This window comes from Elephas maximus, chromosome 20, assembly GCF_024166365.1.
Source record: "Elephas maximus indicus isolate mEleMax1 chromosome 20, mEleMax1 primary haplotype, whole genome shotgun sequence".
NCBI lineage: Eukaryota > Metazoa > Chordata > Mammalia > Proboscidea > Elephantidae > Elephas > Elephas maximus.
Window position 1 is genome coordinate 38,367,435 of NC_064838.1, and position 24,751 is coordinate 38,392,185.

Below are 24,751 nucleotides of genomic sequence, written 5' to 3' on the forward strand. Positions count from 1 at the left end.
GTCAGCCAGCCCCCATTTAAAGCTGTAGAACTCAAAGACTGAGGAAGAGGTTTAAAAAAAGACAGATACACACACATATACAACATACGATTTCCGAGAGTGAGGGTTCCATGCTTGTGAGGGAGAAGGAGGAGGAATATGCCGGATAACCCTCTGGTTTCTCCCAGATTTGAACATGCTGTACTGTGGCATGAGGTCAGCAGAGACTGACTCCAGCCCTATGAGGCTGAATTCTACCCTGACAAAGCAGTATCACTGTAATATGAAGCAAGAGGATCCAGGGCATGTTGGCAGCTGCACAGAGTGGCTGTTCTAGAAAGTAATGGCAATTTCAAAACAAGAGACCTATGCTGTCACATGAGATAATCTTCAGCCCAATTAAGCAATGAGCACTGAAAATACTTTGAATCCCAAACACATGCAGCTCAAAACACTGAAAGGTAGTAAAGAGCTTTTCTTCGTGAACCTAATATTTCCTGAAGGAAATGAACAGGAAGTGAAAAATGTGAAAAAGAATGAACTGGTTAATTGATTCGTATTACAAATAATATACTGATTCCAATACGACACGAGGCAAGGCAAAATATTGTGTGCTCCTGACACTGCGACCTAGTTGAGGAGTCCCAAACCTTCCCTGTGACTTTACTATGGAGCAAGGAGAAAAACTTCATTTCTCACACCTCCCCAAAAGGCAAATGTTACTACAAACCTAACGTACATAATTTCTTCTTTGGTCACTAAGAATGCATACAAGTGTGCCTTAGAAATCCTTCTCTGAAATAAGGGGAACACTAAAAAAGGTCTTAAATAGGAAAAGGAGCCAGAACATGGAATTTCTGTCGAGAGAAAACATAGGGCAAAGTGAATATTCCTTTACATTTTGTGGTCTCCCTTAGATTATGCAGTTCTGCTCTAGACCAAAAGTGATCCAGTAGCTTCCCTCCCCTCCCCGCAATAGCTTTTTAACAAATAAATTTAGCAAGGAAACAGCAATAAGCACAGGGTGATGGAGAAGAAACAAAAACTGCAGGATAGCAGAGCAGGAAGATAAATCTGTAAGAAGTTCTTCAATAGTTCATTGTTAGCACAGATTGAATTAAGGTAGAATTTTAAATAAACTGAAGATTTATCCTACGTCACAGTGCTGTCCCTTCCCTTTTAGTCATTCAAACCCCTTATACAAAAAAGTACAAACACCTAAGTATGTCACTCAAGAATCCTGATGATCAGGTCCCTGCCTACTTTTCCCATTCCATCTCTCCTATATGAACACTACTCTTGTCAATGAACTATCCTCCATTCCCATTTTAAAGGCAGAGAAACGGAATAATAAAAGAGGTTAAGTAACTTACTCAGAGTCACATGGCCAAACAGGCTGAGATTTAAAGTCACACAGTTAAACTCTGAATCCACACTATGTTTTAAGTTTAGAATTAGAGCTCTATCTATAAGGAATCAGTACAGACAGAACAATAAAACCTACAGTGGTGTTCAGAAAAAAGGAGTTAAATACATCACTAGGGGTTGGAGAAAAAGCTTCAAAAAGAAGAGGTGGAACTTGGGCTGAGTTGTTCATTCAAATATTTGAGGCACTGTTCTGGGTTCTGAAGATACAGCAGAAAACAAACAGATTATGCCTACATTCTTGTTGGGGAAGGCAGTCAATAAACATAATAAATATATAACATATCCATTACGAATACGATGAAGAAAAGCAAAGTAGAATGAAGGTGATAGAGAGTGATGGGGTATCTGATAAAATAACATCTGAACAGAGACCTGCATGAAGTGAGGAAGCAAACCAGGTAGATATCTGGGGGTAGAGTACTCCAGGGAGAGATAGCCAAGTACAAGGGCCCTGACAGGAGTATGTTTGGTATATGTACAAGGAACACCAAGAAGGTTCAGTAAACAAGGAGGGAATTAGGACAGAGAGGCTTGGTAAAGGAAAGCAGGGTCAGATTGTATAGGGCATTGTAGGCTACTACAAGGAAAGCTGGGAGAAGCTCTGATTTAGGCTGTAACAAGATCACTGAGTGAAGAACAGACTATGCTGGAGTGAGTGAGGAAAAGGGTAGGAGTATGGAGCTCATTTAGGCTATTATGGTAGTCCATGCAAGACAGCTAAAGGTAAGTGCCTATTTAAACATTGTCGGACATATATCCTGAGGCTGCAAAAACAAAACCAAAAAAAGGTCTGTTAATACATAATAGAAGTGGGGTGAGGAGTGAGAAGGAAGAAGGAAATAAAAGGCTTTTCACTTACAAGAAACACTAGCTTTACTTTTGTAAATAGTAGTTGACTAATATTGGATTTTAAAAGGAGATACACGTGATCTCATCATTAACAGGTTTCCAAATTTCTGATAGTCTTTCTGGGATCTGTAATTCTATACAAATAACCTAACAGATAATCTTACCATTTCTATTCAATTTTCCCATTCATTAAGAATCTTACTTCAACTGGGACCACAATAGAAGGTCCTCCACAGAGTGGGAAAAAAAGGTAGAACAAAATTTAAATCCATAAAAAAAAACAACAACAAGACCAGGCTTACTGGTCTGATGGAGACTGGTAGAACCCCCGGAGACCATGGTCCTTAGACACCCTTCAAACTTGGAACTGAACCCAGTCTTGAAGATCACTTCTCTGCCAAACAATAGGCAGGCCTATGAAGTGAACAGTAACGTTGATAAACATTTAACTATAAAAGGCTAAAATGGCATTTGCTCACACACAAAGTTCAGAAGGCAGGAAGGGGCAGGAAAGCCGGGTGAATGGAAATGGGGAACTGAGGGTGGAAGTGGGGAGAGTGTTGACACATTGAGGGGACAGCAACCAATGTTAAGAAAAAATCTCTTATAAATTGTTGAACAAGAAACTAATTTGCCCTGCATACTCACCTAAACCATGATAAAATGTTAAAAAAAAAAAAGTAAAAAAAGAATCTTACTTCAACCCCAGAAACTACTGCCCTGAGATAATCTTTAAACCTTAAACCTAAATATTCCTTTACAACCAAACAACAGTGTAGTTTAACTACTAAAGATTGTCTGCCTTGAGCACTCTGCTCTTTAAGAACTATCCATATGGGATCAAATTGACAACAGACACTCCAAAGATTAGATAGGAAAGTTGGGGGCAGTGAGGCTATGTTAGTGAGGGAGGAACAACTCAGAGAAGGAGGGAGAGAATGGTTGCACAACTGGAAGAATGCAATCAATGTCACTAAGTGTACATGTAGAAGTTGTTGAACTGGTGTATGTTCTGCTGTGTATATTCTCAACAACAAAATACATATAAAAGAATCTTACTTCAGTAAAGGCACAATCCGGCATCTTATTTTTTTAAGTCTGGAAAACAAAAATATCAGCAAATAGAAAAGACTATTACCGGGTTGTTTCACAACAGGTAGTTTTAAAATACTGGATACGAGGTCTCTCATATTAATAAGTTTTGCTTTAGGTCATCTGATAAGGACCTCTGAGAGTGCATTCTACTTTGAACATGAATCTTTGTGTTGCTACATAGACTATGAGAGGAAATTTAGATTCTTCAGTTTTAGGGTGCACATGGAATAATGCCCAAAGAGGTGTTGTTTTTAACTGAAAAGGAACAATTGTATCATATATTTGAGTTCTGAGCTTCTTTCTTAGTATAATCTTAACACAAGTGCAACAGAAGATAAATTTGTGAGTGCAGTAAAACATTCTCTTGATGTACAGGTTTTAATCTACTGCCAGAACTAATGTTTTTGACTTTCTTCTATGAATCAGGATAGCAAAAGGAGGGGCATCTAATAAATCATATAAATCTGTACAGGTAGGTACAGTGCTATATATTGTATACCGTCTATACAGCTACAGACTTCAGGTCAACAGTAAATAGGCATTATTGTTAGGTGCCGTTGAGTCGATTCCAACTCATAGCGACCCTACGTGCAACAGAATGAAACACTGCCTGGTCCTGCACCATCCTCATTAGGCATTATTAGAGGACAAAAAGAATCACCTGTACAGAGGTATGACTACAAAAGAATGAGACTTTTACAGCTCCAATTACTCTCCTCAAAGTTCTAGATAAAATTTCTAAGTGGAAGAACCCTGTATTAACTGATTCAATAAGTATTACCGTGTGTCAGATGCTGTTTTTAGCATTTAGGGATACAACAATGAATAAGATGAACGGGTTCTGGTTTCTACAGACTTTGGAGATCACCTATATTCTCTAGACTAGTATTTCTCAATATTAAAAAAAAAAAATCCATATCCTCTACGATATCTTCTCATTTATAGTCTATGTATTTCCACCAACCTGGAATATTTTATTATGCTTTGGTTTTTATAGGTTGTACCTTAAAAACAAGAATTATACTGACTCTATTTTTTCAAATTATACGTGCTCCAACAGAGATTCTGATATACGGAGCCCTCTAGAGATGCTGAAACTACTGTTCAAACCAAACATCACATTTTTGTAGTGTGAAGCTCAATACTTTGAAATGGGAAGTGAAGTATGGCCACATAAGATCAAGAATCTGCATTTTCTGACTTACCATTTGTGTTCTTTCTACAGCACCATGCTGTTACCCTCCCTACTTGATGCATTCATCCATGTCATAGGGGTCTGGAATCTGTTGTTAACATTTCTCAAAAACAAACAAACAATCCCTCAATTTCTGCAATGTACTTTGCAGATGTGTTTCTTGTTTGGTGATTCTTGCCTTCCCCAAAACCAAACCCAGTGCCGTCGAGTCGATTCCGACTCATAGCGACTCTATAGGACAGAGCAGAACTGCCCCATAGAGTTTCCAAGGAGCACCTAGTGGATTCGAACTGCCGACCCTTATGGTTAGCAACCGTAGCACTTAACCACTATGCCACCAGGGTTTCCGATTCTTGCCTTACACCGTATAAATCCTTTGCGGAAACTTCTGTCCTTTGGATACTGTTTGAGTGCACGATCAGTAAGGTCCCTTCCAAGATCCAGAATTAATTCTGAGATTATCTGAAGTGTTGTGTAAGCTCTTTTGGAGCCCTTTTCCCTATACTGAGCATCGAAGATCAATAAATAGCAGAAAATATTACGGTAGAAAAATTATACTGATTAGGTATATAAAGAATGACTCAGTTGTCAGGGGCTGTCAACTCGATTTTGACTCATGGTGACCACGTGTGAAAGAACAGAATTGCCCCATAAGCTTTTCTTGGCTGTAATCTTTACAGAAGCAGATCACCAGGCAATTCTCCTGCAGAGCTGCTGGGTGGGTTTGAACCACCAACCTTTTGGTTAGCAGCCAGTTGCTTAACACTTAATGCCACCATTTCTATAAACGTGTGGGTCTATAATCATCAAAGCTTATAAAAAATACACTTTCAACATATTTAAAATAATCATGGTTTACATCTCTTAAATAACAGATAATCTTCAACTACTCTGTCTTAGGTACTGGAGTCTCTCAATGTTATGTTGAAGGAATACGGACAATCCTTCTGGGTCTTAAGTTATGTCAAAAAAAAAAAAAGTTAAAAAAGATGCACTCACCATCTGTGATCAACAGTAATTTGGAGGCCCCCATGAGCCAAAATTCCCAGTATTCATGCCCCTGCCCCTACACCCACTACACTGACTTTGGGCCTGCTCATGTGTTTTCTAGTCTAACTCCACTACAGCTACCTTTATGACCTAGGACATGGTCTCCTTGATGAATGTTTCATAGTTACTTGATAAAAAATATATATTCTGCTCTTGTTCAGTGAAATATTCCATAAATGTCAAGAGATCCAGTTGGTGGAAGGTGTTGTTCAGTTCTACTATTTCCTTGCTGATTTTCTGCCTACTAGTTCTATGGATCACTGAGAGAGGAGTGTTGAAATTATAATTGTGAATTTCTCTTTTCAGTTCTGTCAGTTTTTCTTCATATTATTTTGAAGTTGTGTTGTTAGGGAAGCATTTAATATTATATACACACATACACATTTATGGTTGCTGTATCTTTTTGGTGAATTGATGCTTTTATAAATTATGCAGTGTTCCTTTTTATCCCTGGTAATTTTCTTTGCTCTGAAGTTTATTTTGTCTGATATTAATCTAGACACTCCACCTTGTTTTATTTTTATATTTTGATTAGTGTTTTCATGGTTGTGGGGTGATGGATCACTTTTACATGGCCTTCTCATCATGATTTTGTAACTGATACTAAATGCTGGGTAGGACTATGCAAAATGAGGTGCTTGTGGCCCACCAGAGGGATTGGAGAGCTTGCTAATAATGTAAATAAGGTGCATGGCACCCTTGTGGGGGTGGGACCACGCAAATAAGGTATACAGAACCCTAAGAGAGGGGTTGGTCGGTTTTGCCATCCCACTAGGCTTAAAGGGAGCCCCTTCTACATGGGCACCCCACATAACCTTGCTACTGCGAAACAAACCAACAATCCAAGAAGCCTTGTTGGTTCTGTTGGCACAGCTCCCCTGCAAGGGTTTTATAGAGATGTAATTAAGAAAACATAACGGTGATTCACAGGAGAACAGGAAGAGGCAATGGGGAAAGAATTTACCCCAGCAGGATGGGGATTTTTAGATGGTTACTAAGAAATGGGATGAATATGGCAGGCACTGATGGTGTTGAGGCAAAGGTTCTAATGTAGCATTACAGGAGGTTGGGTGGGCCCACAGAAACTCCTCCTGGTCCCTCAAGTTAAAGAGGCCTAAACAAGTCTGTTCTATTCACCCCAGTTGGGAGGAATTTGATGGGAAGTCTCACCTGGAACCATGTGAAGCAGAGGCTAAGCCAGCTGATCAAGATAGGGATTGACAAGGAGGCCAGGGTCTTCTTGTCCAGCCCCCAGCAGGGTTCCTTAGGCCTTATGCATATGTGTGGGTAATATGGTTTGGGGAGTGGGAAAGAGATCTACTTAGGGCTCCTGAAACCTGTCAATAAAATCCCAAGGGGGCCTAAAGTTAGACTGGGGGGATATGCGGATGCAGTGGTTGATGGAGTAAGGTGAAAATCTGGATGAGAATTGGGAGATTTAAACAGATCTTGTATAAAGTAGATGTAGGTGTCCTGGTAGGGCAGTGGTTAAGTGTTTGGTTGCTAACTAAAAGCTCAGCAGTTTGAATCCACTAGCCATTCCTTGGAAACCCTGTGAGACAATTCTACTCTGTCCTATAGGGTCTCTATGAGTCAGAATCAACTTGACGGCAATGGGTTTGGGTTTGGGTTTGGGTTTGGGTGTTTTTAAAATGAAGTATTTACATCTCCCTTACCTGACTGTATTACTGGTATGGGTATTATGTCTACTTGGGGAACACTCCCTCTACCTGATATTGTAAAACTGAAGGTGCGAAAGTCTGTCCGTAGGCCAGTAATGATTGGACATGCAAATGGAAACTATTAGAATCGCTTGAACCCACTCAGGTTGTGAATTTGAAACAATATAACATACCTGATGGACAAAAAGATACGACTGCTTTGATTAAAGACAGGCTAAAGGCTGGAGGGTTGGTGCCAACAAATTCTCTGTGTAAACAGTCCTGTATGGCCCATGAGAAAGGCAGATAGCTCATAGTGGCTGACAGTAGACTGTCAAGGCCTAAATAAAGTGCTGCCACCTATGGCTTTAGCTGTTCCAGACACGGTATCAATGGCGCAGAAAATACAGCAGGCTAAAGGAGACCAGTAGTTAGTGATTGATTTTGCAAATGCCTTTTTCTCAATCCCAAACTCGAAAAAAAACAGCCAGTTTGCTTTCATGTGGGAAGCATCCCAATTTACTTTCACTGTACTTCCCCAGGGTTACTTGAATTTACCAGCTTACTGTCATAGTTTGAAGAGGCTTAGACTTGGTACAGATCTCAAATGTAATGACACATTACACTGATGATATTATGTTAATAGTGAACACTGAAGAACAGGCTAGGGCTGATTTGAGGCTGGTTAATAAATCCAGCAAAAATCCAGGGCCTTGAACAAATGGTGAAATTCTTAGGAATAACTTGAGCAGGAACCACCCGTAACATCCACAGGCAACTAAGAATAAGCTGTTGTCACTACCTACCCTCAAGACTAAGCAGGAGGCCCAATGTTTGGTTGGTTCATTAGGGTTATGGAGAACACATACTCCACATCTGGGAATATTTCTGGCGCCCATCCAAAACCACTCGGAAGAAAACTGCATTCGAATGGGGCCCAGAGCAACAGCAAGCTACGTGTGAATTACAGAAAGTGGTCTCACTTTCTCTGCCTTTAGGCCCTTATGATCCATCCACTTTCAGACACGATTCTGGAGGTGTTTGCCACATATGCTTATGCAGACTGGAGCTTATGGCAAAAACCTGAGAATGCCGCCCTATGGTGATCACTGAGATTCTGGACTAAAAAGTTTCCACGTGTTGCAGTGTGATACATGCCATTTGAAAGGCAGTTACTTGCCTGCTATTGGACATTGACTGAGACTGCCTCAATGACAGAAGGACATAAAATCATCATGAGACCTGAGATACCCATAATGTCTTGGGTGATGTCAGAGAAACACCCGAACAAGGAAGGCAGTACCCAAAATAGTTCCATAATAACATGGAAATGGTTCATTTAAGAACAAGCTACTGAGGGAATGCAGGAAAGCACTCACCATATCCCCAAGCAGGTGGCTTCTTTTCTCATAGGTCCTACTCTAAAACTACCTGAGAAGCTGCCAGAGCCCACTGTCACATGGACTGTGCTGTATGAACAACTTTCTGCTGAACAGAAGGCTGCTTGGTTCACAGATGGCGTTTCCAGGGTACATGGGCAACATGTGATATAGAAAGCTGATGCATTAAGACCAGCAGATGGAAAGACCCTGATTAAAGAAGGTAAGAACAAGTCACCTCAATGGGCTGAACTGCATGGTATCTTCCTAGCTGTGATGGAAGAACTGGGCAATGCTGAGAGCCCATATATTTGGATTTTTACCAATTCACGGGCAGTGGCCAACAGCTTGGCTATATGGTCAGGCAAATGGGTGATGGAATATTGGACTATTAAAGGGACACCTGTGTGGGGCATGAACATATGGAAAGCACTCTGGGAATTTAGAGGGTGCATTTTTTTTTTTTATTAGAGTAGGACATGTCGATGCCTATCTGAAGAACACTGTTCCTGGATTAGAACGTGACTGGAATCAGCAACTGGACCTGCTGGTATGCTCACCTGAGGTAGGCAATTGGGTCCATGAAATGAGCGGACATGGGGATGCTGCAGCAATGCAGAGATGGGCTGAATCGAGACACATCCCTCTTACATAGTCTGAGGCACAAAATAACAATAAGGACTGCTCTGTCTGCCAGGAAGAAAGACAGGGGTTGCAGATGATTATGGGGCAGATTCCCTGAGGGGAAGGCCCTGCACATAGCTGGCAAGTTGATTACACTGGACCAATGATGCCGGTGCCAGCAGGTAGCTACAAATGGATTCTTACAGGGACAGATACTTACTCTGGTCTGGGCTTTGCATATCCCATGACAGACGCAAATGCCAAAAACACCATTAAGGGATTGGAACAAAAGATGCTGTAAACAATTTGGGTCACTGAGGTATATTTTATCAGACCAAGGAACACTTTACAGCCCACAGGGTGCAGCAATGGGCCAAGAAACATCGTATTAAATGGACATACCATGTTGCATATCCCCCTCAGAGTAATGACTTGATAGAGAATGGGAATGGGCAATTGAAACATTTGTCATCTAAGATGCGGGGAGGTAAAGACATTAAGGGCTGGCTCACATGCCTACATGAATGTGTGCTCACACTCAACATGAGAGGGGCAAAGGGAATCACTGGACAGATTCCTACGCTTCTCTAGGGGGTCTGGGGAAAAGGGGTGGGGAGGATGCTAGTACCACTGTACAGTTCTTCTCATCACCTAAAATTGCTTTTTTCCTGCAGGATGCTGTGGTCCCAGGACCAGAGATGCAGCTGGGGATGCCGAAGTAGTGGTGATCCCTAACTAAGAGACTGTAACTCTACCCCTGAACCTATATGCCAGAATTCCGAAAGGCCTGATAGGATGAATTGTACCTTCTCCCTATCTGGCAAAATTGGGGTTGACAGTGAATACTGCTGTAATGCCTAGTGGTCCAGATAGCCCATTAGTGTTGTACCTAAGTAACCCTACCCAACATGAATGGGAGTGGATAAAGAGGGAAACACTTGCTAGACTGGTCTTGCTATCTGCAATCTGGACTAGCACAGCAGCTAAACCTGATGTCCTTCCCAAGGTGGAAAAGTTTGGGTAAAAATAAATGACAAATGGGAGGAAGGAGAAATAATAGCTGAAGGTAAAAGAATGAATAAATGGGTTATGCAATGATGGAAATCTAACCCTATACTGATACCTTGAGAAAAATTCAGAGCAAGGGAATAATCTCTCGGTAAATTTTATCAAAGGCCAGAGAGGGTGAAACTAAGACAACTTTTGGAGAACCTGACCAGATCAGATGGATACCTACAGCAGGCCTGAATGGTTGGTGCCCAGGTAACCTCACCCTTAGGACTCTTTGTCCTACTGAAGGACTGTTAATGACTGTTTTGGGCTGGTAAAATGATTGGGGGTGGGGGTGCGTGCATTATCCTCCAAGTATGAAAGATTCATGGCTAGAAAGGCCGGGGGTGGCCTGTGGTAGGATGGATTGCTTTTATATGGCCTTCTCATCATGGTTTTATAATGCCTACCAAATGACTGGCTGGGACTATGCAAATGAAGCACTTGTAGCCCACCAAAGGGACTGGATAGCTTCCTAATGTACATAAGGTGCATGGCACTCTTGTTGGGGTGGGACCACGTGAATAATGGGGTTGTCAGTTTTATCATCCTGCTAGGCTTAAAGAGAGAAATGGGGGGAGAGAGAAGGAAAGAGAGAGAGCAGCTGTAACACAGGAGACAGCGACAGGTGGCGACACAAGACGCCAGGAATCAAGAGACTCGCACAAGAAGGCTGCATTGGGGCTTGCCAACCCATGGAACTAAGAGGTGTAACATCTGCCCCAGCAGTAAAGGGCAAGAAGAAGCTGTCCTGCTCGAGGAACTGCATCCTGAGTTTTTGTTCCTATTACTTCCAAGTTGATCCCAATCCTGAGTGGTACCTTATTACTTTCCTAATAAATGACTTAACTTTAAGTACGGCTCATGAGTTCTGTGAGACGCTGCAGTGAATTACTGAACCCAAAGGGGAGAAGGAGAATACTGAGAAAGGAGTAGTATTTGATGTTAGAGATGATGGAGTGGTACAGCAGTTTGGAGAAGTTGGACATTTGGGATGTCTTTAACCTCTGCCTCATAGGAACTAGCTTTGTGCTGATCCCTATAAATGAAATTATTCATTTAATGGTGTATCTTTTTCCATCCTTTTACTTTTGACCTACTTATATCAGTACATTTGAAGTGAGTTCATCAACAGGATATACTCAGATAATTACAAAAGTCCATTCTGATAATCTCTGCATTTATACTAAATGTAAATTATAGGTCTACCATTTTATTATTTCTTCTCTGTCCTGTTTTTTTTTTTTTTCCTCTTTTTCTACTTTCCTGTTGTCTTTTGATTTATCTGAATCTTTTTTAGCATTCCATTATAATGTATCTATTGTGTTTTTTACAGTATCTTTTTCTAAAGTTTCTTTAGTGGTTGCTCTGGGGATCACAAAACAGATATAACTTTTGACAATCTACTCAGAATGAGTATTCCAGCACTTTAAATGGAATGTAGAAAACTTAACTACCATTATAGGTTCCTTTACCCTCCTCAGCCTTTGTGTTGTAGTTGTCTTATGCATTACATTGAAAATAGCATCATACAGTGTTATATTTTTTTGCTTTCAGCTGTCAGCTGAAGAACTCAGGAGAACAACTAATATGATCTTTACCCAGATATTACTCTCCCTTCATTCCTAATACTCCAAATTTCTTTTACCTGAAACCTTTTCTTTACCAATTCTTTTACAGCAGGGTCTACTGGCCACAAACTCCTTTAGTTTTCCTCACCTGAGAAATGTCTTTATTTCACCCTCATTCCTGAAGGATATTTTTGCTGGATATAAAATCCTGAGTTGCAGTTTTACCCCAGTACTTCAAAAATGTAATTCTACTTCCTTCTGGCTTCCAAGACTTCTGATGAGAAACCTACAGTCATTTGAATGGTTGTTTCTTATATAAATACTATAACCTTTTTCTGACTGCTTTAAAAATTTTTTTGTTTTCAACAATTTGATTATGATGTGTCTAGGTACAGATTTCTTTGTGTCTTTATCCTATTTAGTTGTTTGCTGGACTTCTTGAATCTATAGGTTTATGTCTTTCATCAAATTTGGGAAGTTTCAAGACACTGCCTCTTCAAGTCATTTTTCTGTACCACATTCCTTCTCCTCTCCTTCTGGAACTTTGATGACATGTATGTTAGACCTCCCAGTACTGTTACACAAGTCTCTTCCCCCCACCCCCCACTCTCCACCCACCACCCATGCTGTTGTTTAGACTGGATAATTTCTACATATATATCTTCATGTTGACTGAATCTTTCCTCTGCCATCTTTATTCTGCTATTGATCCCATTCAGTGAATTTTTTCCCCCGGTAACTATTTTCAGTTCTAAAATTCTCATGTGCTTCTTCTTTATATTTTTTATATCTCTGCTGACACAGTCTATCTTGCTCTTTGTTTCAAGAGTCCCTGACCTTACTGGCTGGAACATTTTTATCATAGTTGCTTTAGAGTCTTTGTCAGATAATGCCAATGTCTTTATTATCTTAGTACTGGTATCTTTTGATTGAATTTTCCCATGTGAGTTATTTTCCTGTTTCTTCATGTGCCAAGTAATTTTTTTTTATTGTATCCTGGACATTTTGAAAACTGTCACGAGATTCTGGGTCATGTTTAAATCCTATGGAGAATATTGATTGTTTTCTTGAAGCAGCCAATTCATCCAGTCAGCATCTGGTCTTAAGTTCTTCTGTGGGTAGTGGTCCCAATGTCAGTTAAGTTTTCAAAGCCCTTGCAGTGCTATTTGGATCTGTCCCATAGGTGTACCACCCTGTAACCAGTCTGGGACCTGGGCAGTGGTCTAAACCACACTTCGGTTCTCAAAGTCTAGGTATGCTGTTCAGGGTCGGATTCCTGAATGCACAGCTCAGGGGTAAGCCTAGGAGTTCATAATAAAACTTAAGGAGTTTATTTCCAAGCCCCTCTCTCCCTACAATTTCCCCAGTGTTTTCTAGTTCACTGGAGTTTCCCTCCCATCATCTAGCCAGGAAGCTGGTGCTTTATTTACTCCACACACCCCATAATTTCCATGGTAGCAGCTGTGTCTGAAGGAGCTGAAGGAGAGAGAGGAAAAAACAACAGGGGCTCATCTCACTCTCTTGGGACCACACCTTCATTGAACAGAGAAAGGTTTCCTGCCCACAGAGCTTTAGAGTTCTGCTGATTCACTGTCACGTATGCTTTTTTTTTAAATTGTGCTTTAAGTGAAAATTTACAAATCGAGTTAGTCTCTCACACAAAAATTTATGTACACCTTGCTATGTACTCCTAGTTGCTCTCCCCTCAATGAGAGAGCACACTCCCCCACCCCCACAACCTGTATTCCCTGTGTCCATTCAGCCAGCTTCTATCCCCGTTGGCCCTCTCATCTCCCCTCCAGACAGGAGCTGCCCACATAGTCTCATGCGTCTACTTGAGCCAAAAGCTCACTCCTCACCATTATCATTTTCTATCTTATAGCCCAGTCCAATCCCTGTCTGAAGAGTTGGCTTTGGGAATGGTTCATGTCTTAGGGTAACAGAAGGTCTGGGGACCATGATCTCCGGGGTCCTTCTAGTTTCAGTCAAACCATTAAGTCTGTTTTTTTTTTTTTTTTTACGAGAATTTGAGGTCTGCATCCCACTGCTCTCCTGCTCCTTCAGGGGTTCTCTATCAGGGCAGTCATCGGTTGTAGCTGGGCACCATCTAGTTCTTCTGGTCTCTGGCTGATGTAGTCTCTGATTTATGTGGCCTTTTCTGTCTCTTGGGCTCATAATTACCTTATGTCTTTGGTGTCCTTCATTCTCCTTTGCTCCAGGTGGGTTGAGACCAATTGATGAAGCTTAGATGGCCGCTTGCTAGTGTTTAAGACTCCAGACGTCACTCACCAAAGTGGGATGCAGAATGTTTTCTCAATAGATTTTATTATGCCAGTTGACCTAGATGTCCCCAAAACCATCGTCCCTAGACCCCCGCCCCTGCTATGCTGGTCTTCAAAGCATTTGGTTTATTCAGGAAACTTCTTTGCTTTGGGTTTAGTCTAGCTGTGCTGACCTCTCCTGTATTGTGTGTTGTCTTTCCCTTCACCTAAAATAGTTCTTGTTTACTATCTAATTAGTGAATACCCCTTTCCCTCCCTCCCTCCCCAACCTTGTAACCATCAAAGAATATCTTCTTCTGTGTTTAAACTATTTTTCGAGTTCTTATAATAGTGGTCTCACACAGTATTTGTCCTTTTGCAACTAATTTCACTCGGCATAATGCCTTCCAGATTCCTCCACGTTATGAAATGTTTCATCACGTGTGATTTCTAAAGGTTCACAATGTAAGAGAACAGAGAAAAAGGGAAAAAAGAAAAATGGGAAATTTCTGCACTTTCTCAGCTTTACAATATCCCTTTCCCACTCAACTGAGTCAGCACTGAGGGCTTCTCCTAGAGCCCTTTTTATCCTTCTATCCTCACTGATGCCCACTCTGGGTTTTGGGCTACATAAAATTCAGGCTTAGTGATATCCCCAAAACCAAAAAAAAAAAAACCAAACCCACAGTCATCGAGTCGATTCCTACTCATAGCGACCCTACAGGACAGAGCAGAACTGCCCCATAGGGTTTCCAAGGAGCGCGTGGTGGATTCCAACTGCCGACTTTCTCATTAGCAGCCGCAGCTCTTAACCACTATGCAACCAGGGTTTCCTTGGTGATATCAGAAGGGGGAAATTGGTCGATTCAACACTGGCTCATTGGTACTTCAAAGTCTGCTTTTCTTTCCCACTCTACCTACTACTATTTACTTTTCAAAGTCCTCAAATAGCTGCTCCCTGCCAGGTTTTATAAGTGCATTGAGTAGGAAAGACAGGGTGGAGTGTGCTTACTCCATCTTATCAAGACCAAAATCTTAAATAAGTTTTAAAGTGTTTTATTATGTAGCAACAGATAACTAGGATACAACCCAACTCAAGAAGCAATCATTTAAGTGCAACATCACATGAAATAGCATATTTTTAATACCTTTTCCCCTAGAAAAGTTACCATATGATTATAGGGTAGCTGCCACTAGTTCAGCAGAGGCTATTCTCTGCTTTCTTACCTTGGCACCTAGGAAACAGTTTCAGTTTCATTATTAGAGTAATCAAAATCTAGCAATGAGGACCGCGGAAGCCTCACTGTTTACCTCATTATTTAGTTAGGTGTGGGCTTAGTCTGTTGTCATGTGTAATTTGTCAGTATAGGCCCTGACATCTCATTCTTGCATGCCCTGACTGATCACCAGTCATGAGAACGAGGAGAATTATGGGAGGAAATTAGAATAACAAGGATAAACTTGGAAAGTGAAAGTACCCTATGGGAAGTTTTTTCCCCCAAAGTTATTCTTGTACAGAATTCCTAACAGAGGGTTTTATTGTTCTTAAAATCAGAGTATTTCACCAGCAAGCAGCATTTTATTCAGAATAACCTACCGACATGTTTGCATAATTGCTGATTTTTCCTGAGGGAAAAATGTAGGATGTCAATCAGCACCACTGATTTTTCGTAAGCTTTGCATAAACACAAGCACATCACTATGAAAAACTGTGTAGATACCATTTCACACCCACACACAGGCAAAAATTTTAGTGTTTATAAAAATATGGGGCAATAGTGACTTTCGGACATTGTTGATGGCAGTGTAAATTGGTGCAATGCCTCTGGAAAGCAAATTGGTATTATCTAGATAAATTGATGAGGCACATACCATATGATCCAGTAATTCCATTCCAAGAGAAAATTTTATACATGTAATAAGGAGACATATTCAACAACATTGCAGCACTGTTTATGAAACAATGAAATATTGCAAGCAACCTATACATCCATTAACAGGAGCATCAATATATAAATTTTGGCATATTCACACAACAGAATACTATATTACAATCAAAATGAACAGATAAGAACTACAGGTATCAATATGAATAAATTTCAAAAGCATGATGCTGAGTGAAAAAAGGGAGTTGTAGAAATTATATATAAGTATATATATAGAGAATATAATGTACATAAAACTTAAAAATATGTAATATACTACTACAGGTTTTTTATGGATATATTCATATGCAATACAAGTAAATAAACACATATGTTAATGAAAAACACTAAATTCAGGATAGTGGTTACCTCCAGAGAAGACGGGGAATGGATTGAAGAGAGCGACACGAAAAAGAAATTCTATCTGAAGCAAATATAGCAAAATATTAAGTTTGAAAAAGCTTGGTTATGGTTTTTGGGTGTCTGCTATATTTTTCTCTTTATTTTTGTATATTTTATAATACAAAAAGCAAAAGGAACAAATTATGAGAACACATATTCCAGTTACTTGTGAATACTCAAACATTTAATGAATGAACAATATCTTGACAATGCATTAGCTCAACAAACAACACACACACAAGAAAACCAAGACTGTGTTTACGAAGGCTAAGTACATTTTCAAAGATATGTGCATGAGAGAATGAGTGAATGTGAGCATGTCTGAGAGAGCTGATGAGCAGGTTGGCTTCTGTTAGATCCTAAGTTAAGATCTCATGAGTCAAGATACCAAATGTGGAGAGATGCAGCTGGCTAGGAGTTCTCTGCTTTCCCCTGCCTCATCTGCTACAACATGGTACAGCAGGTTATTTGGTACATGTGGTAGCCTGGCAGTGATTCCACTCAAAGCTGGGAACATGAGAGAAGCCTGTCTACTATCTGCAGTACGGTTGGAGCCTCTGGGAAGGACAAATGAAGGCTGAGTAGAGCCGGAAAACTTACCCTTTCTTTTCTGTAGACCTCAAGAAATAAATACTGTGGCCAGAGTAGAATGGAGGCTTTTACTCATTCTACACTACCTCCTTCTCCTTACTCTAATATGACTCAGGAGCGGAGGGAGTAGGGAATCTGTCTACTGAAACTTATAAATGACCCAGGTGTCTGCAAGGTCGCCTGGATTAAGGCTGTGGATCTCTTGCAGGGAACTGTGAACAGGTGCCATGTTTCAGGATCACTATGTTCACTTGGTACCTACTGGCAGGAATGCCAAGCTATCAATTCTAACTCCTCTGCATCTGTAACCGGCAGAACACATCTGCATTCCCTATGGGGCCTTCCAAAATGCTATTCTGTACAGTCATTCATTCAGGATAGAGAAGACTGCAGCAGTAATTCCATCCTACATTGTCTAATACCTTACTTATCCCCTTTCAGTAGTAATATAATGTTAGGGAAAAAATTCTAGGCAGTTGAATCATTGTGATGGAACTTTTTCTTAAAAAAAAATAAAAATGTTGGACTAGCACTGATAATCATTCTTTTCAAGTATAAGCTTCCCAACTCTGCCTCTTTTTTCTTATAAAAATTTTCAAACATATAGAAAAAAAGTTATAATAAACATCCATATACCCAACACCTAGAGTCAAATTACACATATGACACTCCCCACCTAAAACACTTCAGCATAAAAATATATATATATATATATTTTTTTTTACACTTCAGCATACATCTCCAATATTCAAGGACATTCTCCTACATAACTACAATACCATTATCACACCTACTAAATTTATCATAAAAAAAACCCAAACCAAACCCGTTGCCATCAAGTCGATTCTGACTCATGGCATCCCTATAAGGCACAGCAGAACGGCCCCATAGGGTTTCCAAGGAGCGCCTGGTGGATTCGGATTCGAACCGCCGACTTTTTGGTTAGCAGCCATAGCTCTTAGCCACCAGGGTTTCCAAATTTATCATAAAGTCCTACTATCATCTAATATCCAGTGACATTAGAAGATTTAAAAATGTACAAACCCCCAGATGACAGTTTTAGCAGGCACTGATAGAAAAATACAATATGGGGGCATGTGAATTAAAAAACCCCTCATGATGGTTCCACTGTCACTAAGGGTATAGGGTGGAAACCACTGGTCTATGATTCACGTTTTGAGGCAGAAAAAATATATAAGCTCTAGAATTATATTTCCTCCTTCAATGAAAAAAAAAAGGTTTTAATTTTCACACTTGGCCTTCTCAATTCTAACGCTGTATGTTTCAAAAGGCACATCTCTGCTTGGGTGCCACATTAATTGGGACTACTGAGGCCTGGAATGGATTTGTCTTTTATTACATAATTCTGTTAGAATAAAAAAAATACCAGCTATTAATTCATAATACACCTTACTTTCAAAAAGAACTTGGTATGACGTAAAATTTATGTTTAAGAAAAAAAAAAACTCAATAAAAATTACAATTAAAGAGCAAAAGATGTATCGGGGGACAGCGAAACAGACAACTAGAAACTTGAACTAAGACTAGTTACTACAATTCAGCACTTGCATTTCTGGCAACCAAAGCAGAAATGGAAATACAATGGGTTCACTGCATTTTTTCATTAGTTTTTAAAACAATGCTTAACAATTTATCAGCACACTTAATAGGAGGAGAAACTTGCATGTGGACTTTTATACTAGGAACACTGATTAACAACTAAAATCTTTAACATGATTTTACAAGACTGAAAAACATTCTTCATAGATGATTCTTATCAAAAATCATGGGCTTATTATAAAATCATGGTTCCGTTAGTAACTGAGTTTCTGTGAGAGCTAAAGGAACACAGTTCAGGTCTGTAGCTTTCTGGTCATCTGACTTGAAAATGGAGAAGGCTAGGGTAGTGTAAGGGACAGATGACTAGCATGTCCTTTAAAACATTACTGTCATGTATTAAGTATCAAGAAGCCCTGGTGGTACAGCGGGTTAAGCGTTTGGCTGCTCACTGAAAGGTCAGCAGTTCGAACCCACAACCCACTCCATGGGAGAAAGATGTGGCAGTCTGCTTTGGTAAAGATTACAGCCTTGGAAACCCTATGGGGCAGTTCTGTCCTATATGGTCATTGAGTTGGCAGTGACTTGATGGCAGTGGGTTTGGTGTTGGTTATCAAGTATCTAACCCAGGTTTTTGACATAAGTTGGTCAGCATACAAGGTTAAAGCTCACTGTCCAGTGGGCTGGCAATCAGCTTACAACCTCATGCAGTAATAACCTGAGGACTTTTCCCCCTATTTCTAGCTTCTCGTCACACAAAACAAGTTCAATGTCCTGTATTCACTGGTCGAAAGAAGTCTGTAATCACTTTGTTCCATAAAGTAACGAAAAGAAGAAAGACACTAGGAATGTTGGCGTCTTATTTCAGATTCCCTGTTCTTAAACACTACATGGAAACCCTAGTGGTGTAGTGGTTAAGTGCTGTGGCTGCTAACCAAAAAGTCAGCAGTTCAAATCCACCAGGTGCTCCTTGGAAACTCTACAGGGCAGTCCTACTCTGTCCTGAAAGGTGGCTATGAGTCGGAATCGACTCGACGGCACTGAGTTTGGCTTTTTTGTTTCGGGTTAAACACTACATAAACCAGAACCAGTTGGCATCGCGTCGATTTCGACTCATGTGTGTAGACCCCATATGTGTCAGAGTAGAACTATGCTCCATAGGGTTTTCAATGGCTGAGTTTTTTAGAAGTAGATCACCAGGCCTTTCTTTCGAGGTATCTCTGAGTGGACTTGAACCTTCAACCTTTTGGTTAGCAGCTGAGCATACTAACCATTTGCACTGCCCCGGACTCCTAAATACTGCAAAGGGGAAGGGTAGATTAAACTTGATCATATTCTTGGTCCATCCCTTCCTATTCCTCATCGTTTATTAAATACATATGCACACATGCACACACACATATGCACACATACATGAACACACACAAACACACACCTGAAATCAACAGACAGCATTAACTATCTCTGGACCACCGTCTTCTTTTCTGAATCCCAGCCCTGATGTTTCTAGGAAGCAGGGTAATATAAACGAAAACAGCTCAGGGCTTTGTGACCTGAAACTCCTTTATCATCTTCAAGTGCTTCAGACTGCCTCATACACAGCATGGGCTCAATATACACTAGTTACCTTTCCTATTTCATACTTCTATCTCAGATTCATTCTCAGAGGCACCAATTACCATAGATTTCTACATAGAAACTGAATATTTACAAATCAGAATTAGAGTTCAAAGTTCTTTGCCCCCCCCCACCCCCCCCCCCCCCGTGCCAGCTGATGACATCTCCAAAAGCTAAACTCCATCAAAGAGAAGCGTATCTACTGCTCGGTAATTTAGTAGCACGGCAGCACTAGGGTAACAACTGGAACTTGAACTTAGTACTTTTCATCTGGCACAAGATAAATCAAAGGAATAAAAACTGTTCTGCTCTTTTTTTGTACTTATGCTTTTTCTGGTGTATTAGGCTTGAATTTCCAAATAATGCTTCTCAATTCGTAGGCGGTTTCAACTCAGCCAACAGAATGAGAGAAGTATTAAAGAGGCTCAGAGAACAGAGCTCAGAGACCACAGACAAAAGAGATGCTCAGTTCCAAAAAAAAGACATCTGGAAATTAACCACAGGTCCCGTATTGATGGGGTGAGAAGGGTCGTCAGAGTATGAACATGAGAATCAAAATAACCTCCTCACCAAAGTCCATTAAATGGGGAAGGGAAAGTCTCTGCAATAAACGGTGCTGGCAAAACTGGATATCTATCTGTAGAAAAATGAAACCAGCCCCATACTTCACACCATACACAAAAACTAACTCAAAATGTATCAAAGGCCTAAATATAAAACCCAAAACTATAAGGATCATGGAGGAAAAAATAGGGACAACGCTAGGTGCCTTAATATATGGCATAAATAGAATGCCAAACATAACTAAAATTGTACACACAGAAGATGACTAGATAAATGGGGCCTCCTAAAAATTAAACACTTATACTCAACAAAATACTTCTCCAAAAGAGTAGAATCAGATTGGGAAAAAATTTCTGGCTACGACATAACTGACAAGGGTCTATATATCTAAAATTTATAAAAAACTTCAACACCTCAACAACAAAAAAAAGACAAACAATCCAATTAAAAAATGGACAAAGGATATGAACAGACACTTCGCCAAAGAAGATATCCAGGCTGCTAACAAACATGTGAACAAATGCTTGTGATCATTAGCTATTAGAGAGATGCAAATCAAAACTACAATGAGATACCACCTCATCCCGACATTACTAGCACTAAAAAAAAAAAACCCCAGAAAATAACGAATGTTGGTAAGGTTGTAGGGAGACTGGAACTCTTATATCTTATACATTGCTGGCGGGAATGTAAAATGGTACCACCGCTACGGAAAACGATATGGTACTTCCTCAAAAGCTAGAAATAAAAATAGCATATGATCCAGCACACTCCTAGGTATATACCCTAAAGAAATAAGAGCCGTGATAGGAATAGACATATGTACACCCATGTTCACTGCAGCCTTATTCACAATAGCAAAAAGATGGAAACAATCTAACTGACCATCAACAGATGAATGGATTAACAAATTGTAGTACATACACACGATGGAATACTACACAACGATAAACAATGACAAACCCATGAAACATCTGACGACACAGATGAATTTGGAAGACATTACGCTGAGGGAAATAAGTCAATCACAAAAGGGCAACTGCTGTGAAAGACCTCTATTATAAAGTAACAACAAAAGCTTTACACACAGGGGAAAAAAATTACCAGGAATGGGAGGGGGAGGGAGGCAAAATCATCAAATAGATAGTATCCATTGCCGACTCATAGTGACCCTACAAGACAGAGTAGAACTGCCTCCTAGGGTTTCCAAGGAACGGCTGGTAGATTCAAACTGCCTAACTTTTGGTTACCAGCTGAGCTCTTAACCACTATGCCACCAGGGCTCCAAATAGATAGTAGACATGAGTTAATATTGGTGACCAAAAAAAGCAAACCCACTGCTGTTCAGTCAATTTTGACTCATAACGACCCTACAGGACAGAGTAGAACTGCCCCATAGAACTTCCAAGGAGTGCCTGGTGGATTCAAACTGCCAAACCTTTTGGTTAGCAGCTGTAGCTCTTAACCACTATACCATCAGAGTTTCCAATATTGGTGACGGGAAAGACAATACACAATATGGGAGAAGTCAACATAACATGACCAAGGCAAAACAGGACACTGAGAGAAACGCAAGAATAAAAGGCAACTATATGAGTTGGAATCGACTCGACAGCAGTGGGTTTTTGTATGGTAACCTCGGAAACCCTGGTGGCATAGTGGTTAAGAACTACAGCTGCTAATCAAAAGGTCAGCAGTTCAAATCCCCCAGACATTCCTTGGAAACCCTATGGGGCAGTTCTACTCTGTCCTATAGGGTAGCTATGAGTCAGAATCGACTCAATGGCATTGCAGTTTTTTTTTTTTTTAATGGTAACTTCGGAGCTATGAGTCAGAATCAACTTGATGGCAATGGGTTTGTTTTTTTTTTTAATTTTTTTGGACGGTAACTATTACAGCATAGACAATCCTGCAACAATAGTATTAACAAACAATAATTTACAAATGGATACATAGGTAGACAGACATGCCAAAGGTGTGGGAAGGTGTAAGGGAGCACATCCACAGCAGACACAGGTTTGGTGGTGGACACTTCTACATATATGACTGAAGGTGCTCCTCATATATTAATATAGACAATAGAGCACGCAAGGGCCACAGTCAGGGGAACTGCTTAGACAACCAAATATCTCACAGGATGAAATTCCTAGGCTTAAAGGCAAAGGACCATAGACTTGGGGGACATCTACATCAACTGGCACAACATAGTTCATAAAGACAATGTTCTGCATCCTACTTTGGTGAGTACATCTGGGGCCTTAAAAGGTTGTTAGTGGCCATCTAAGACACAACTATTGATCTCTTCCAGTCCAGAGCAAAGGGGAGTGAAAAAACTCAAAGACTCAAGGGAGCACTTAAAGGATTAATGGGCCACATGAACCACAGCCTACACGACCCAGAAACCAGAAGAAATAGATGATGCCTGGCTACTACTACTGAGCTCTCTGACTGGGATCACAACAGAGGGGAGAAAAATGTAGAAGAAAAAATCAAATTCACATAAAAGACCAGATTTACTGGTCTGACAGAAACTGGAGGAATCCTGAGACAATGGCCCTAAGACATCCTTCTAACCTGGAACTGAAGCCATTCCCAGAAACTACCTTCCAGCCAAACAATAGAGAAGTCCATAAAATAGTAACATCTGAGAAGAACATGCTCCTCAGGACAATCAATTATACAAAACCAAAAGGTCAATATTTGCCCCAAAGCAAAGATGAGAAGGCAGGAAGGGGCAGAAAATCAGGACAAAAGGAAATGGGGAAACCAGGGTGGAAATGGGGAGAGTGCTGACACATTGCAGGGAATGAAGCCAAGGCCGTGAAACACTTTATGTACAAACTAGTAAATGGGAATTTAATTTGCTCTGTAAACTTTCACCTAACACGCAATAAAAATAATATTAAAAATTTAAAAAAATTAACAGAAAGGTGCTAAATGATACCACAGAGATGCAGTCAGCAAAATCCAGACTGTGGGAAACCAGTTTCTTCAATAAATACATTGCAAGAAATAAATACTCTAAGGAGCCATATCAGCCAATCAAAATACGTGGGCCTTATTTGGATCCCGCTTTAAACAAGCTGTTACCCATTTTCTGGAGGAAAAAAAAAAAAAAAAAAAAGACATTTATGAGACAAACAGAAGCTTATAACAATGACAGGGTTTTTTTTTTGGGGGGGGAGTTGATTTGTTTGCTTCGTTTTTTATGTTATAATATACATTGCTTATGTTTTTTAAAAATAATGACCTCCTCATTGTTTGAAGCAAATTTTATCTGTCTCACAAGCTGGTAGTACAATTTTGGCTTTTTGTACTTACCTCTACTTCCCACTGTGACTTCATTACCTCACTCATCTTTTGCCTTTCCTCTGTCTCTTGAACTAAAATCTCTCAAAGATTCCAGTAGACACATGGATAAACTATTACATGCCTGTGCTTCACAATATCCAACTCTTCTGAGGCTTATAAGTTAATCAAGTGGGGTATACCTTTGACCTTATTAACATTATGTCACTGTTCACCTCGCCTCTGAGATCACCAATTTCATGACTCATCCATCATCCCTTTGGAAATGTATCTTAAACTTTCATGAGTCTAATAATTTTAGTCTCATTGGTGCTGCCATATTCCCTTCTCACTCTCCCACCAAGATCTACTATCTTTCAAGTCAAAGCCATATTGGCATAAAGAAATCAGGCAGAACTAGACTAGAATCATTGCTCTACTGATTACTGGCTGTACAACTTTCATACCCACTAAGCCTCAGTTTCTTCATCATCAAAATAGGCATACAGCACAGCCTGAAGAATTGTTTTCAGTAGAGACACATGTACTATCAGCTGTGGCTATTACTACTACACTGAATAATTTCTGAATTACTAACATAACAATCTCATCCATGTGCATGGCTCTTTACGAAAGTTTTCAAAGTCATTAATTTGACATCATCT

The 24,751-nt window shown here is 40.1% G+C and overlaps 1 protein-coding gene across 5 annotated transcripts in view; it reads right to left on the minus strand.

Annotated features, from left to right (window-relative positions):
* Positions 1-24,751, minus strand: part of TMCC1 (transmembrane and coiled-coil domain family 1) — a 247,828-nt gene that overhangs the window by 66,641 nt on the left and 156,436 nt on the right. Inside the window, exon 1 of one of the 5 annotated variants that reach the window (XM_049863433.1) lies at positions 89-2,160. The exons of the other annotated variants lie outside the window; for them this stretch is intronic. Within the exon in view, the coding sequence (XP_049719390.1) occupies positions 89-112 (24 nt within the window). The 5' untranslated portion in view covers positions 113-2,160. Of the gene's footprint in view, positions 1-88; positions 2,161-24,751 lie in introns of those variants that run through there. 5 annotated transcript variants of the gene reach the window in all.